At 34.6% G+C, this 17,555-nt stretch overlaps 1 protein-coding gene across 1 annotated transcript; it reads right to left on the reverse strand.

Annotated features, from left to right (window-relative positions):
- Window positions 1-5,838: 5,838 nt before the first annotated feature.
- LOC136032408 (uncharacterized) lies at window positions 5,839-7,197 on the reverse strand. The gene has a single exon (XM_065712717.1). It carries the CDS (start codon window positions 7,195-7,197, stop codon window positions 5,839-5,841), a length of 1,359 nt encoding a protein of 452 aa, XP_065568789.1.
- Between the last annotated feature and the right edge of the window lie 10,358 nt (window positions 7,198-17,555).

Below are 17,555 nucleotides of genomic sequence, written 5' to 3' on the forward strand. Positions count from 1 at the left end.
TTCCGTTTTTACAAGTCGGACAAACATTTCAGGTGTGGGGGCTCAAAATAACTATCCCGACCCCCACCCCTCCCAACAGGACCTTGCAGTCAAGTATCACTATTTTGGATCAATCCGCGTGTATAGTGTTAGGTGCGCATGTGCATGTACGGTGGGTATTAGAAGCTGTACTAGAAGTGCCAAGTTCGAACTAGAAGCATCCTGAAATGGCATCACTTTCATCTAATTTTAGGCCTTTTCCACTGACGTTCAGTTATTGAAAGACAATGTTGTATTTTACTTCTATAGTCAAACCCTTACTGACAACCGATTGATATCACTCTTTGTCGAGTAAAAGAAAAAAATTTACGATCCTTTTGGTTCGAATTCTACGTTTGTGGTACAGTTTATATTACCAGCAATACATTCGGATACACATTGATAGCACACGAGCGCACTGGTCACAAATAGTGATCATTGGGTCACATGCAAATAAGACCTGTGGACCCCGTTCACCACATTGTTTTTGTTCAAAGGCAGCAAATACTTAAAATTTTCTTTGGAGACTGCTATTGTGAAAAAAAAACCTGTTAACTTTTTCAAAAGGAAACTTTTTTCTGATATAATTGTTTTATTCATAAGGGGTAGAGTAGAACTTTCCCTGAAATTGCATTTCTGCTTGGAAAATGAACGATTAAACTTTCAGGCTGAAGAGAGGCCGACAACTGATGTCAAACTTCCGAGCTGGATGTAACATGGAATAAATGCAGGATCAGAAGCTTCGAGAAATGCAAAACCAGGTACAGCTATTAACATGCAAGCAGGATTAGATGATCTTGGAAACTATGAATCGAGAACGGAGTTTTCCGAAAAGAACAAAGAATTATAACTTAAAACTGTAGCTACTACTTTTTCTTTGGTGACAACTGTTTTATTGTAAATAAATTTAATTGTATTTATTTTTTATGAAAGTCCTTCGATTTTATAGAATGTGTTTCATGTCATTAGATTTAAGGAAATTCTTTACTCAATCGAAATTACACTAGCCTCACCCGACTGAAAAACTAGACTTCGCAAATACTTTGCATATGGTAAAAACAAAGAATTTTCTATTATGAAAACCATTTTTTGGGTTGGCTTAATTGAATTTGTAACTGTTTATGAGGCCTCTTCAATTTCACAGGAGCAACCGAAAGTGCGTTTCGGGAAATATGTGTGATGCTCGAGATTATGACTAGCATCACTCAACTAAACAACTACTACCCTTTACGAATGCTTTTATATGGTATACTTTCTTATAGTGGAAGAAAATCTCCTTTTTTGCTTTACGTACAATGCAAATACAGTTAAGGTGTATTTTTAATTTCTCTTTAGGCTTCTTTACTTTTATAGGAGCAACTAGGAACAACGTTTAGGGAATTACTTTTGATTTCTATAACGTCACTCAACTTCAAGACTTTACTTCGCTTGAATAACTAAAGACAGAATTCGTTACACTCGGTTAACTACGATCAATAAAAAAACACCATGAATATCATTTAGCTAACAGACCGTCTACTAGTTAAGGGGCTTACAATGAGCTACTACGTTCGAGCCAAAAGAAGTCCCGAACAATTAAACCATGATTCCCATGATTATGGGAAGTCAGTGCATCGAAGGTTGAGGTGCGCCTAACAGAAAATTATTCAGCAGTCCCGCTCTTACATTATTTAAACTCGTAGAATGAATATCTGAATTGGTACCACATAATGCAAAGGAGCCATAGAAACACACTAGAAAGTTAAATGGCAAAAATGGTTGCATTATTATTACTGCTAGTGGAATCGATCTTTTGCTCTACTGGTATTAGAATTAACAGCTAAGTAGCCCAACTTGTCAAACTTCACCATACTAATGCCAATGTTACCGAGGAGGTGAAGCTGGAAATTTTAATTATTCCAGGTTATTAAATAGCCTGGTAAGAAACCTTTCCTGGTGCAATGAACAGAAAAGCACAATCATATCCTGTCAGTAATGTACTATAAATTAATTCAAACCCCTTGCAAAAACAAAAGTCGCAACAATGGTCAGGAGATTCGAATCTTTATAAAGCGTTAATTAATTACAGGCTATGTTTGCGTAATGTTGTTCTTGAATAACGATTTGTTTTATCTGAGATATTTATTTTTTAGCTAAAGCATTTACCCTGACGAGGTTATGCTGGAGCTGTTCCAGTACTGTGGGATGGTTTGGAGTCTCCACTCTGTTATAACCTTATTCCTCCACGCTCTCGCGACGTTCTAGGACCATTGGGTCCTAAAAAAAACACGCATCCGTGATTTGTCTTCTAGCAAAAACCACAAAATTCCACATTTTTGTAAATGAGAGCTTGAAACTTCTACAGTAGGGTTTTTTGATGCGTTGAATCTGATGGTACGATTGTTTATGATTCTAGTACTTTTAGGAGATGTTCCCCCCTATTTTCTAAAATAAGGCAAATTTTCTCAGGCTCTTAACTTTTGATACGTGAGACTAAACTTGATGGAAATTACATATCTAAAATCAGCATAAAAATATAATTCTTTAGTTGTAACGATTAGTATCAAAACTCTGCTTTTTAGAGTTTTGGTTACCATTGAGCCGGGCCACTCGTTACCAAGGCTCGTCTCCCGTTCGTCAGAAATAGCTGAAATTACTAAAAGTACTTCAGCATAAAGAGCGGGGTATCTAGAAGGAGATGAAATCGTCATATGTGTAATAATTTCTGTTCTTTTTAACTTTTAATAAAGCTCCTTACTTTCAGTTGAAAAACTATTTCATGTTATTTTTTTTATTTTTTAAATAATTTTAGAAAGTTCTTGGCCCCCTTCATGGAATTTTTCTTTCCCCATGACAAATTCCTTCAAGGAAAGATTCTACTACGTAGCTCCCTCTCCTAAACCCCCCCACCTCAAACGAAAAAAATCCCTTGGAAAATGTCCGTACACTTCCAAATAACCATTAATGCATATAAACACTAATCAAAGTTTGTAACTTGGAGCCCCCTCAAAGACTGTGGGGAAGTAAGTCATCCTAAAAACATGGTTGTATGTTTTTCGACTATGCTAAACAAAGTTGCTATCTCAAAATTTTTATTCGTTGACTTTGGGAAATTAACGAGCGTAGAAGGGGGCACAGGCTCCTCCAAGTTTCCACTTAAAAAGTGAACTAGAACTTTGAAATTTTCTCTAGAATGAGCTCTCTCGCCACAGTCTAGGACCAATTTCCTAGGCCTAACTTTTTGAAAATCTTCATCGAACCCTTCCTTATTATAATCTTCGGTAATTGGTGTCTCTTCAACTTATTTCTCTTTTTTAGAAGTACCTAACTAAGCAGCAGCTCTTTTAGCACTTTTCTTTCATTTTGCTTTAATGTATTTTTCAGCGGGATTTTCTTCTTTCTTTGCATCTATCCTTAGTCCTGTTACTCTGTGGACATCTTATTTTACTGCAGTTGCCTCCTGCCTCTTCATGCTTTTGGCAGCTTGGGTTTCAATAGCAGGTTCAGCAACCTTTTTTGGCTTAGATTGACTTGTCATTTCCTCTGATTCTTTCTGCGAACTCCTTGTTATTGACAAGAAATTATTGTCTGATTTCTTCGTTCTCTTCTTTCGTCTTATTTTTGCCAACTTTCTCCATCATTTACCAGTAGGTTTGACTGACATTTCTTCTTCCATTGACTGGATCTTATCTTGTGTGAGACTATTCACACAAAATCTCACCTGCTTCATTTGAGCAATTCTCAACCTTTATATCAACGGCATTTTCAAGTGTATTTAGGCCTTTAGTGGAATGTTGTTCTAGAGTTAGTGAAAAGGTCTCTTCACGTGCACTAGGGCCTGCACCTTCCATTTTAGATGCTGCACTTTGTTTTGATTGTTTTCCCTTTTTTTTCAAGTTCTTTTTATCCTTGCGCGAGAGTTTTGGTAGGCTGGTGTCCGGTCTCTTAGACCCAACTTTTTGAAAATCTTCACTGAATTCTCCCTATATCTTCCTCTTGTTTCCCTTTTTTAGAAGAACCTGACTTTGCAGCAGCTCTTTTAGCACTTTCCTTTGATTTTGCTTTGATGTATTTTTCAGGAATATTTTCTTCTTTCTTTGCATCTATCCCAAATCCTGTTTTTCCTTAGGCATGTTCTTCTGCTGCAGTTGCCTCCTACCTCTTCATACTTTTGGCAGCTAGGGTTTCTAGAGCAGGTTCAGCAACCTCCGTCGTGATAGATTAACTTGTCATTTCCTCTGATTCTTTCTGCGACTCATTGTTATTGACAAGAAATTCTTGTCTTATTTCTTCTTTCCCTTCTTTCGTTTTATTTTTACCAACTTTTTCCAACATTAACCAGCAGCTTTGACTGACATTTCTATTTTTGCTGAGAGGATCTTCTCTTTTGCAAGAACATTTACACAAAATCTCACCTGCTTTATTTGAACAATTTTCAACCTTGATATCAACGGCATTTTCAAGTGCCCTTGGTTTTTAGCAGAATGTTGTCTTAGAGACAGTGAAAAGGTCTCTTCACAAGCACTAGGGCCGGTACCTTCTATTTTAGATGCTGCACTTTTGTTTGGATCACTTTCCTTTTGTTTTGTGATTTCCTTTTATCCTTGCACGAGAGCTTTGGTAGGTTGGCGTCCAATTTCTTAGGCCCAATTTTTTGACAATCTTCACCGAGTCCTTCGTCATTACAATCTTCGGCAATTGATGTCTCTTCCACTTCCACTTGTTTCCCTTTTTTAGTAGTACCTGATTTTGCAGCAGCTCTTTTTGCAATTTTAGTTGGTTTAGCTTTTACGTATTTTATGTGAGATTTTCTTCTTTCTTTGCATCTATCTCAAGTCCCGTTATTCTTTGGGCATCTTCTTCTACTGCAGTTGCCTCCTGCCTCTTCATGGTTTTGGCAGCTAGGGTTTGTACAGCAGGTTAAGAAAGCTCCTTCGCGTTTGATTGACTTGTAATTTCCGTTAATTCTTTCTGCGACTCCTTGCTATTGAGAAAGAATTTTTGTCTGATTTCTTCGTTCCATTCTTTCGTCTTATTTTTGCCAATTTTTTCCATCATTAACCAGTAACTTTGACTGACGTTTCTACTTTCATTGAATGGATCTTCTCTTGTTTGAGAATATTCACGCAAAATCTTACCTAATTCATTTGAGCAATTATCAACCTTTACATTAACGGCACTTTCAAGTGCACCTTGGCCTTTAGCAGATTGTTGTTCTAGAGACAGTGAAAAGGTATCTTCACATGTACTAGGTCCAGCACCATCCGTTTTAGATGGTGCACTTTTGGTTTGATCGTTTTCCTTTTGTTTTTTTAATTTCTTTTTATCCTTGCGCGAGAGCTTCGGAAGGGTGGCGTCCAATTTTTTAGGCCCAACTTTTTGAAAATCTTCACGGAATCCTTCTTTATTACAATCCTCGGCAATTGGTTTCTCTTCCACTTGTTTCCCTTTTTGGGAAGTACCTGACTTTGCAGCAGCTCTTTTAGCACTTTTCTTTGATTTTGCTTTGACGTATTTTTCAGGGAGATTTTCTTCTTTCTTTGCATCTATCTCAAGTCCTGTTATTATTTGGGCATCTTCTTCTACTGCAGTTGCCTCCTGCCTCTTCATGGTTTTGGCAGCTAGGGTTTCTACAGCAGGTTCAGCAAGCTCCTTTGCGTTAGATTGAATTGTCATTTCCGCTGATTCTTTTTGCGACTCCTTGCTATTGACAAAGAATTCTTGTCTGAATTCTTTGTTCCCTTCTTTCGTCTTATTTTTGTTAATTTTTTCCATCATTAACCAGTAGCTTTGACTGACGTTTCTACTTTCGTTGACTGGATTGTCTCTTGTTTGAGAATATTAACGCAAAATCTTACTTGCTTCATTTGAGCAATTCTCAACCTTTATATCAACGGCACTTTCAAGTGCACCTTGGCCTTTAGCAGATTGTTGTTCTAGAGACAGGGAAAAGGTATTTTCACATGTACTAGGTCCGGCACCTTCCGTTTTAGATGCTGCACTTTTGGTTTGATCGTTTTCCTTCTGTTTTTTTAATTTCTTTTTATCCATGCGCGAGAGCTTTGGAAGGGTGGCGTCCAATTTTTTAGGCCCAACTTCTTGAAAATCTTCACGGAATCCTTCTTTATTACAATCTTCGGCAATTGGTTTCTCTTCCACTTTTTTCCCGTTTTGGGAAGTGCCTGACTTTGCAGCAGCTCTTTTAGCACTTTTCTTTGATTTTGCTTTGACGTATTTTTCAGGGAGATTTGCTTCTTTCTTTGCATCTATCCCCAGTTCTTCTATTCTTTGGGCATCTTCTTCTACTGCAGTTCTCTCCTGCCTCTTCATGGTTTTGGCAGCTAAGGTTTCTACTGCGGGTTCGGCAACCTCCTTTGCTTTAGATTGAGTTTTCATATCCTCTGATATTTTCTGCAACTCTCTGTTATTGACAAGGAATTCTTTCCTGATTTCTTCGTTCCCTTCTTTCATCTTATTTTTGCCAACTTTTTCCTTTGCTTTATTTGAGCAAATCTCAACCTTAATATTAACGACGCATTCAAGTGCACCTCGGGTATTAGCATAATGTTTTTCTAGAGACAATGAAAAGGTTTCTTCACATGCAATAGGGCCGGCACCTAGTGCAGCTGCCTCCTGCCCCTTCATGCTTATGGGTGAAAACGTCTCTTCAAATGTACTAGGGCCTGTACCTTCCATTTTAGATGCTGCACTTTTCTTTCGATCATTTTCCTTTTGTTTTTTTAATTTCTTTTTATCCTTGCGCGATAGCTTCGGTAGGTTGATGTCCAATTTCTTAGGCCCAATTTTTTGACAATCTTCACCGAATCCTTCCTTATTACAATCTTCAGCTATTGGTGTCTCTTCCACTTGTTTCCCTTTTTTAGAAGTACCTGACTTTGCAGCAGCTCTTTTAGCACTTTTCGTTAATTTTGCTTTGACGTATTTTTCAGAGAGATTTTCTTCTTTCTTTACATCCATCCCCAGTCCTGTTATTCGTTGAGCATCTTGTTCTACTGCAGTTGCCTCTTGCCTCTTCTTGCTTTTGGCAGCTCGCGTTTCTACAGCAGGGTCAGCAGCCTCTTTTGCGTTAGATTGCCTTGTTACCTCCTCTGATTCTTTCTGTGACTCCTTGTTATTGACAAGATATTCTTGTCTGATTTCTTCGTTTCCTTCTTTCGTCTTCTTCTCAAATTTTTCCATTATCAACAAATAGCTTTGACTGAAATACTTTTGTCTCTGCTGTGCGTTCCATAGCCTGGTTGGCTGTTTTTAGGTCATTATTCTTCTCTTATTAATAAATCTTCTAATACCCACAACACAAACGGATACTGTGACACCCACAACTGCAGTTCCAATAAATATTTTTTTCAGACTTAACATATTCGCTACTTCTTATTAAATGGTTTATGTGCCCCCAATCGCAACTAATATTATGAATTTGACTTCTTGCTTTTTGCCCATCTGTGATGTCATGAGAAAATATCATTTTTCTGTAATTACGCTACTAGGATACTGTGACACATCATGACGGTACTTTAGGTAACTGCCATAATGTATGCAGAAGAAAAATATAGATTTAATATGTCAAACGTTCTCTAATGAGCCTCATTAAAAGAAAGTAGCATTTAAAAAGATAGTTATTGAGTAGAACTTATCTTAATTATTATTTTATTATGATTCCTTATTATGAGATCCAGACTATTTTTGCTGAACAGATCTAAAAATGCCTACCCTAATAACGGAAAAATATATAAAAATGGATCTGTTCAGAGGGACAGAGCTGGAGCAAGAGCATGTATCCTATCTCTGAATTTGAACATCTTTTCTCCTCTCCCGTTGGGATCTTCAGTTTGTCTGCTGAATTATGTGCCATTCACCTGACTGTGGATGCTTTTATAAATTATAACATAGAATTTGAAAACATACTCTGTCTCTCTGACTCAAGATCAGCATTACTATTGCCCCGAAATATTAATAGAATTGCCAATGACAAGGATTTATATAATATTACAAGACAAATTCTTAATCTTAAGACCAAAGACAATCAGATTTATTTCCAGCATGGTCCAAGTCATAAAGGCATCAAGTATGATGAAATGGCTGATTCTCTAGCAGCAAAGGCATCCATGCTAATCCCTAGTCCTTCCTCTAACCTTAATTCACAAGATATTATGAGGCAAATATCCAATGATAATTACAGTAAATTGATTTTATCCCCTTTTCATACTAACTTAAATGCTATGCTTTATCACGGTTTAAAAGAAACCTATGAGGGTTTGCGGTCACGCAAAAGTCCACGTAACTACTTACCTATTAATTGAACTGTTTGCTTGAACATCAGCTATTTAATTAAAACTATAATAAATAAACCAAAACTAAATAAGCTATAGCCTATATACATGAACCAAGGCTGGAAAAGACCCAATAAAGAAAAAGTTATCATTTATACAGAGAGCTTAGTTCAGTAAAACATTTGCCACTTCTTCTAGTTGTGGACAAGGATACAACGTTTTTTCTGACTTGGTCGTTGATTCCAAGTGTTTTCTTTGCAACGCTGTCACTGTTGTTTACTTCAAGTTCAAGCTCTTTATTAATCAATAAGAAATATTACCATTTCTAACTATCAAATTAATGACCTACCGTGAGAACAACTCGCGCGTGGGTTTATACACTAAACAATAGATAAATAATACTATCTCCAAATACTAGAATAAAAAGATTGCTCTTCAACTCTCCGTATGGAAACATGCATGGGCTTATACACTAAACAATAAATATATAATACTATCTCCAAATAATGGAATAAAAAGATTGCTCTTCAACTCCCCGTATGGTATGTGCATGGATTTATACACTAAACAATAAATAAATAATACTATCTTTAAATACTGGAATAAAAAATTGCTCTTCAATTCCCCGTATCGTAACAAAAAATAGAACTCTCAATTAATTCAAAATAACCAAATAAAAAATGAATAAAATGAAATGAGGAGCTTCCACCCTAGAAATTAATTCAAATTGATAATTACTAATTAAGTGATTTTTTAATCTATATTTTCTTACTAACCAAAAATTTATTAAAATCTATAAAACTAAGAAATTTGTTCCAGTGCTACCTATTTAAAGAACAATGTTGGCACAATGAAGCATTTCTTTTTATTGTTTAGACCAGCTCTTCGTATCGAATGAGTTGACGTAAAAATTTCAAAAACAGCTCATTCCATTGAAAATTGAAATAGCTAGTGCCCTTTTTAATAGACAAAAGTGATTGGAGGGCAACTAACCCCCCTCCTACACCCAGTATTTTCCAAAAAACACATAAATCAAAACTTTGAGGTAGCCACTTTGTTCAACATAGTTGAAAAATCTGGGAATTGTGTCTATGAGGATGAGGACCCCCCCCAACCCTCAGGGCAAGGGCTGTGAGTTATGCCCTAGGGTATATAAGGTCCTTATTAAAACTTCAAAAAGGCTCATTTGATTGGAGACTGAGAGGGCTAGTTCCCTTAAAAATACTTGAAGGAGATCAGAGGGGCCAACCTCCCCCCTCCCCACGTCCATAATTTCCCCAAGCACTTCCTATCAACATTTTGTTATAGCATTTGTGTTTAAAGTAGTTGAAAGCTCTAGAAATTATGTCCTTGAGGATGAAATCCCTCCCCACTGCCCTCACGACAAAGGTTGTAAGTTATACCCTCAGGGCATGTAAGGTTTTTATATAAAACATAGCCTTAATTTGATATGAGCCATTTTACTATGCCCTGGTGGCATATATTGTTTTTATGGCACTTGGTTTTAACCAAGTGACATAAAGAAATCGCCAATTCTGTCGGTCTTTTGGTCTGTCTGTCGGTCCCGGTTTGCTACTTTAGGCACTTCCAGGTAAGCTACGACGATGAAATTTGCCGGGCGTATCAGGGACGGGTCCAGCTTATATTAGAAATAGTTGTTTTCCCAATTTGACCATTTGGGGGGAGTGGATGGTCGGTTAATTTTGAAAAATTAGAAAAAATGAATTATTTTTAACTTATGAATGGGTGACGGGATCTTAATAAAATTTGATGTTTGGAATGATATTGTGTCTCAAAGCTCTTATTTTGAATCTCGACCGGATCTGATGACATTGGGGGGAGTTGGAGGGGGGAACCTAAAATCTTGGAAAACACTTAGAGTGAAGGAATCGGGATGAAAGTTGATGGGAAAAATAAGCACAAGTCCCAGATACATGATTGACATAAAATTCTGAAAAATTAGAAAAAATGAGGTATTTTTAACTTACGAACGGGTGATCGGATCTCAATGATATTTAAATTTTAGAAAGATATCGTGTCTTAGAGCTCTTATTTTAAGTTTCGACCGGATCTGGTGACATTGGGGGGGGGGGGTTGGGAGGGTTAAACCCAAAACTTGGAAAACACTTAGAGTGGAGGGATCGGGATGAAACTTGGTGGGAAAAATAAACACAAGTGCTAGATACATGATTGACATAAACAGAACGGATCCGCTCTCTTTGTGGGAGTTGGGGGGGGGGGGTATTTCTGAAAAATTAGAAAAAATTAGGTATTTTTAACTTTCGAACAGGGGATCGGATCTCAATGAAATTTGATATTTAGAAGGATATCGTGGCTCAGAGCTCTTATTTTAAGCCCGACCAGATTTGGTGACATTGGGAGGAGGGAGTTGGGAGGGGGAACCTAAAGCTTGAAAAACACTTAGAGTGGAGGAATCGGGATGAAACTTGGTAGAAAAAATAATCATGAGTCCTAGATACATGATTGACATAACTGGAACAGATCTGCTCTCTTTGGGGTACTTGGGGAAGGAGTTAATTCTGAAAAATTAGAAAAAATAAGGTATTTTTAACTTACGAACGGGTTATCGGATCTCAATGAAATTTGATATTTAGAAGGATATCGTGTCTCAAAGCTCTTATTTCAAATCCTGCGGGATCTGGTGACGTTGGGGGAAGTTTGGGGTGGGGGAACCTAAAATCATGGAAAACGGTTAGATTGGAGGTACCGGGATGAAACTTAGTGGGAAAAATAAGCAGAAGTCTTACATACGTGATTTACATAATTGGAACGGATCCGATCTATTGGGGGGGAATTAATTCTGAAAAATAAGAAAAAATGACGTATTTTTAACTTACAAAGGAGTGATTGGATCTTAATGAAACTTCATATTTAAGAGAGATCTCGTAACTCAGGTCTCTTATTTTAAATCTCAACCAGATTTAGCGTAATTGGGGGGTGGGGCAGTTGGGGAGGGGGGCGGAAATCTTAGAAAATACTTAAAGCAGTGAGATCAGGATGAAACTGGATGGGAAGAATAAAAACCTGTCTAAGATACTTGACTGACATAACCAGACCGGATCTGCTCTCTTTCGTGGAATTGGAGGGTGGGGGTAATTTTGAAAATTGAGGTATTTGTAACTTACGAAAGGGTGACCAAATATTAATGAAATTTGATATTTAGAAGGATCATGTGCTTTGAAGTTCTTATTATAAATTTTGACCAGATCCTGTAACGTTGGGGGGAGTTGGAGGGAGAAACCGGAATTCTTGGAAAACGTGAAAATTGGGGTATTTTTATCTTACGAATGGATGATCGGATCTTAATGAAATTTTTTTTTAGAAATAATTCATGTCTCAGAGCTTTTATTTTACATCCCGACCAGATCGTTTGACATTGAGGGGAGTTGGAGGGGGAAATCTTGGAAAAACACTTGCAGTGTAGGAATCGAGATGAAGCTTGGTGGATAGAATAAACAAATGTCCTTGATACGTGATTGACAGAATCGTACTGGATTCGCTCGTTTTGGGGGAGCTGGGGGGAGGGGTTCAGTGATTTGGTGAATTTGCTGCTTCTGGACGTCCTAGGACGATGAAAATTGATAGGCATGTCAGGGAGCTGCACAATTTGACCTGATAAAGTCGTTTTCCCAGATTCGACCATCTGAGAGGCTAAAGGGAGAGGAAAAATTAGAAAAAATTAGGTATTTATAACTTACGAGTGGGTGATCGGATCTTAATGAATCTTGATATTTCGAAGGACATCGTGACTCAGAGCTCTTATTTTATTAGACATTTATTATTATTTTATTTTGTTAGAGCTAGAAGATATTAGACTATTTTATGGTTGCAAATGGTAAAGAATGTGATCAAAGGCTCTTTTCCTATGTCAAAAGTTTTAGTTTTCGAGGGTAATAGCCACGTATGTTGAAAAAATGAAGATATTAGACTATTTTATGATTGCAAATGGTAAAGAATGTGATCAAAGGCTCTTTTTCTATTTCAAAAGTTTTAGTTTTCGGGGGTAAGAGCCTTGTCTGTGGAAAAAAATGAAGATATTAAACAATTTTATGATTGCAGATGGTAAAGAATGTGATTAAAGGCTCTTTTCCTATTTCAAAAGTTTTAGTTTTCGAGGGTAATAGCTACGTATGTTGAAAAAATGAAGATATTAGACTATTTTATGATTGCAAATGGTAAAGAATGTGATTAAAGAATGCAATCATAAAATAGTCTAATATCTTTATTTTTTCAACATACGTAGCTATTACCCTCGAAAACTAAAACTTTTGACATAGCAAAAGAGCCTTTAATCACATTCTTTACCATTTGCAATCATAAAATAGTCTAATATCTTCATTTTTTCAACATACGTAGCTATTACCCTCGAAAACTAAAACTTTTGAAATAGGAAAAGAGCCTTTAATCACATTCTTTACCATTTGCAATCATAAAATAGTCTAATATCTTCATTTTTTCAACATACGTAGCTATTACCCTCGAAAACTAAAACTTTTGAAATAGGAAAAGAGCCTTTAATCACATTCTTTACCATGTGCAATCATAAAATTGTCTAATATCTTCATTTTTTCCACAGACAAAGCTCTTACCCCCGAAAACTAAAACTTTTGAAATAGGAAAAGAGCCTTTAATCACATTCTTTACCATTTGCAATCATAAAATAGTCTAATATCTTCATTTTTTCAACATACGTAGCTATTACCCTCGAAAACTAAAATTTTTGAGATAGGAAAAGAGCCTTTAATCACATTCTTTACCATGTGCAATCATAAAATAGTCTAATATTTTCATTTTTTCAACATACGTAGCTATTACCCTCGAAAACTAAAACTTTTGAAATAGGAAAAGAGCCTTTAATCACATTCTTTACCATGTACAATCATAAAATAGTCTAATATCTTCATTTTTTCAACATACGTAGCTATTAACCTCGAAAACTAAAACTTTTGACATAGGAAAAGAGCCTTTAATCACATTCTTTACCATTTGCAATCATAAAATAGTCTAATATCTTCATTTTTTCAACATACGTAGCTATAACCCTCGAAAACTAAAACTTTTGAAATAGGAAAAGAGCCTTTAATCACATTCTTTACCATGTATAATCATAAAATTGTCTAATATCTTTATTTTTTCAACATACGTAGCTATTACCCTCGAAAAATAAAACTTTTGACATAGGAAAAGAGCCTTTAATCACATTCTTTACCATTTGAAATCATAAAATAGTCTAATATCTTCATTTTTTTCCACAGACCTAGTTATTACCCTTGAAAACTAAATCTTTTGAATAGGAAAAGAGCCTTTAATCACATTCTTTACCATTTGCAATCATAAAATAGTCTAATATCTTCATTTTTTCAACATACGTAGCTATTACCCTCGAAAACTAAAACTTTTGAAATAGGAAAAGAGCCTTTAATCACATTCTTTACCATTTGCAATCATAAAATAGTCTAATATCTTCATTTTTTCAACATACGTAGCTGTTACCCTCGAAAACTAAAACTTTTGAAATAGGAAAAGAGCCTTTAATAACATTCTTTACCATGTGCAATCATAAAATTGTCTAAAATCTTCATTTTTTTCCACAGACAAAGCTCTTACCCTCGAAAAGTAAAAGTTTTTAAATAGGAAAAGAGCCTTTAATCACATTCTTTACCATTTGCAATCATAAAATAGTCTAATATCTTCATTTTTTTCAACATACGTAGCTATAACCCTCGAAAACTAAAACTTTTGACACAGGAAAAGAGCCTTTAATCACATTCTTTACCATTTGAAATCATAAAATAGTCTAATATCTTCATTTTTTCCACAGACCTAGTTATTACCCTCGAAAACTAAATCTTTTGAATAGGAAAAGAGCCTTTAATCACATTCTTTACCATTTGCAATCATAAAATAGTCTAATATCTTCATTTTTTCAACATACGTAGCTATTACCCTCGAAAACTAAAACTTTTGAAATAGGAAAAGAGCCTTTAATCACATTCTTTACCATTTACAATCATAAAATAGTCTAATATCTTCATTTTTTCAACATACGTAGCTATTACCCTCGAAAACTAAAATTTTTGAAATAGGAAAAGAGCCTTTAATCACATTCTTTACCATGTACAATCATAAAATAGTCTAATATCTTCATTTTTTCAACATACGTAGCTATTACCCTCGAAAACTAAAACTTTTGACATAAGAAAAGAGCCTTTAATCACATTCTTTACCATTGCAATCATAAAATAGTCTAATATCTTCATTTTTCAACATACGTAGCTATTACCCTCGAAAACTAAAACTTTTGAAATAGGAAAAGAGCCTTTAATCACATTCTTTACCATGTAAAATCATAAAATTGTCTAATATCTTTATTTTTTCAACATACGTAGCTATTACCCTCGAAAACTAAAACTTTTGAAATAGAAAAAGAGCCTTTATTCACATTCTTTACCATTTGAAATCATAAAATAGTCTAATATCTTCATTTTTTCCACAGACCTAGTTATTACCCTCGAAAACTAAATCTTTTGAAATAGGAAAAGAGCCTTTAGTCACATTCTTTACCATTTGCAATCATAAAATAGTCTAATATCTTCATTTTCTCAACATACGTAGCTATTACCCTCGAAAACTAAAACTTTTGACATAGGAAAAGAGCCTTTAATCACATTCTTTACCATTTGATATCATAAAATAGTCTAATATCTTCATTTTTTCAACAGACCTAGCCATTACCCTCGAAAACTAAAACTTTTGAAATAGGGAAAGAGCCTTTAATCACATTCTTTACCATTTGCAATCATAAAATAGTCTAATATCTTCATTTTTTCAACATACGTAGCTATTACCCTCGAAAACTAAAACTTTTGAAATAGGAAAAGAGCCTTTAATCACATTCATTACCATGTGAAATCATAAAATTGTCTAATATCTTCATTTTTTCAACATACGTAGCTATTACCCTAGAAAATAAAACTTTTAAAATAGGAAAAGAGCCTTTAATCACATTCTTTACCATGTGCAATCATAAAATAGTCTAATATCTTCATTTTTTCAACATACGTAGCTATTACCCTCGAAAACTAAAACTTTTGACATAGGAAAAGAGCCTTTAATCACATTTTTTACCATTTGCAATTATAAAATAGTCTAATATCTTCATTATTTCAACATACGTAGCTAATACCCTCGAAAACTAAAACTTTTGACATAGGAAAAGAGCCTTTGATCACATTCTTTACCATGTGCAATCATAAAATAGTCTAATATTTTCATTTTTTTCAACATACGTAGCTATTACCCTCGAAAACTAAAACTTTTGAAATAGGAAAAGAGCCTTTAATCACATTCTTTACCATGTACAATCATAAAATAGTCTAATATCTTCATTTTTTCAACATACGTAGCTATTACCCTCGAAAACTAAAACTTTTGACATAGGAAAAGAGCCTTTAATCACGTTCTTTACCATTTGCAATTATAAAATAGTCTAATATCTTCATTTTTTCAATATACGTAGCTATTACCCTCGAAAACTAAAACTTTTGAAATAGGAAAAGAGCCTTTAATCACATTCTTTACCATGTACAATCATAAAATTGTCTAATATCTTTATTTTTTCAACATACGTAGCTATTACCCTCAAAAACTAAAACTTTTGAAATAGGAAAAGAGCCTTTAACGACATTCTTTACCATATGCAATCATAAAATTGTCTAAAATCTTCATTTTTTCCACAGACAAAGCTCTTACCCTCGAAAAGTAAAAGTTTGTAAATAGGAAAAGAGCCTTTAATCACATTCTTTACCATTTGCAATCATAAAATAGTCTAATATCTTCATTTTTTCAACATACGTAGCTATTACCCCTCGAAAACTAAAACTTTTGACATAGGAAAAGAGCCTTTAATCACATTCTTTACCATTTGAAATCATAAAATAGTCTAATATCTTCATTTTTCCCACAGACCTAGTTATTACCCTCGAAAACTAAATCTTTTGAATAGGAAAAGATTCTTTAATCACATTCTTTACCATTTGCAATCGTAAATTAGTCTAATATCTTTTTTTTTTCAACATACGTAGCTATTACCCTCGAAAACTAAAACTTTTGAAATAGGAAAAGAGCCTTTAATCACATTTTTTACCATTTGCAATCATAAAATAGTCTAATATCTTCATATTTTTCAACATAGGTAGCTATTACCCCTCGAAAACTAAATCTTTTGAATAGGAAAGAGCCTTTAATCACATTCTTTACCATTTGCAATCATAAAATAGTCTAATATCTTCATTTTCTCAACATACGTAGCTATTACCCTCGAAAACTAAAACTTTTGACATAGGAAAAGAGCCTTTAATCACATTCTTTACCATTTGATATCATAAAATAGTCTAATATCTTCATTTTTTCAACAGACCTAGCCAAAACCCTCGAAAACTAAAACTTTTGACATAGGAAAAGAGCCTTTAATCACATTCTTTACCATTTGATATCATAAAATAGTCTAATATCTTCATTTTTTCAACATACGTAGCTATTACCCTCGAAAACTAAAACTTTTGAAATAGGAAAAGAGCCTTTAATCACATTCATTACCATGTGAAATCATAAAATTGTCTAATATCTTCATTTTTTCAACATACGTAGCTATTACCCTAGAAAATAAAAGTTTTAAAATAGGAAAAGAGCCTTTAATCACATTCTTTACCATGTGCAATCATTTAATAGGTCTAATATCTTCATTTTTTCAACATACGTAGCTATTACCCTCGAAAACTAAAACTTTTGACATAGGAAAAGAGCCTTTAATCACATTTTTTACCATTTGCAATTATAAAATAGTCTAATATCTTCATTATTTCAACATACGTAGCTAATACCCTCGAAAACTAAAACTTTTGACATAGGAAAGGAGCCTTTAATCACATTCTTTACCATTTGCAATCATAAAATAGTGTAATATCTTCATTTTTTCAGCATGCGTAGCTATTACCTTCGAAAACTAAAAGTTTTGATATAGGAAAGGAGCCTTTAATCACATTCTTTACCATTTTCAATCATAAGATAGTCCAATATCTTCATTTTTTCAACATACGTAACAATTACCATCGAAAACTAAAACTTTTGACATAGGAAAAGAAACTTTAATCACATTCTTTACCATTTGCAATCATAAAATAGTCTAATATCTTCATTTTTTCAACATACGTAGCTATTACCCTCGAAAACTAAAACTTTGACATA

Source organism: Artemia franciscana, chromosome 10, assembly GCF_032884065.1.
Source record: "Artemia franciscana chromosome 10, ASM3288406v1, whole genome shotgun sequence".
Classification (NCBI taxonomy): Eukaryota; Metazoa; Arthropoda; class Branchiopoda; order Anostraca; family Artemiidae; genus Artemia; species Artemia franciscana.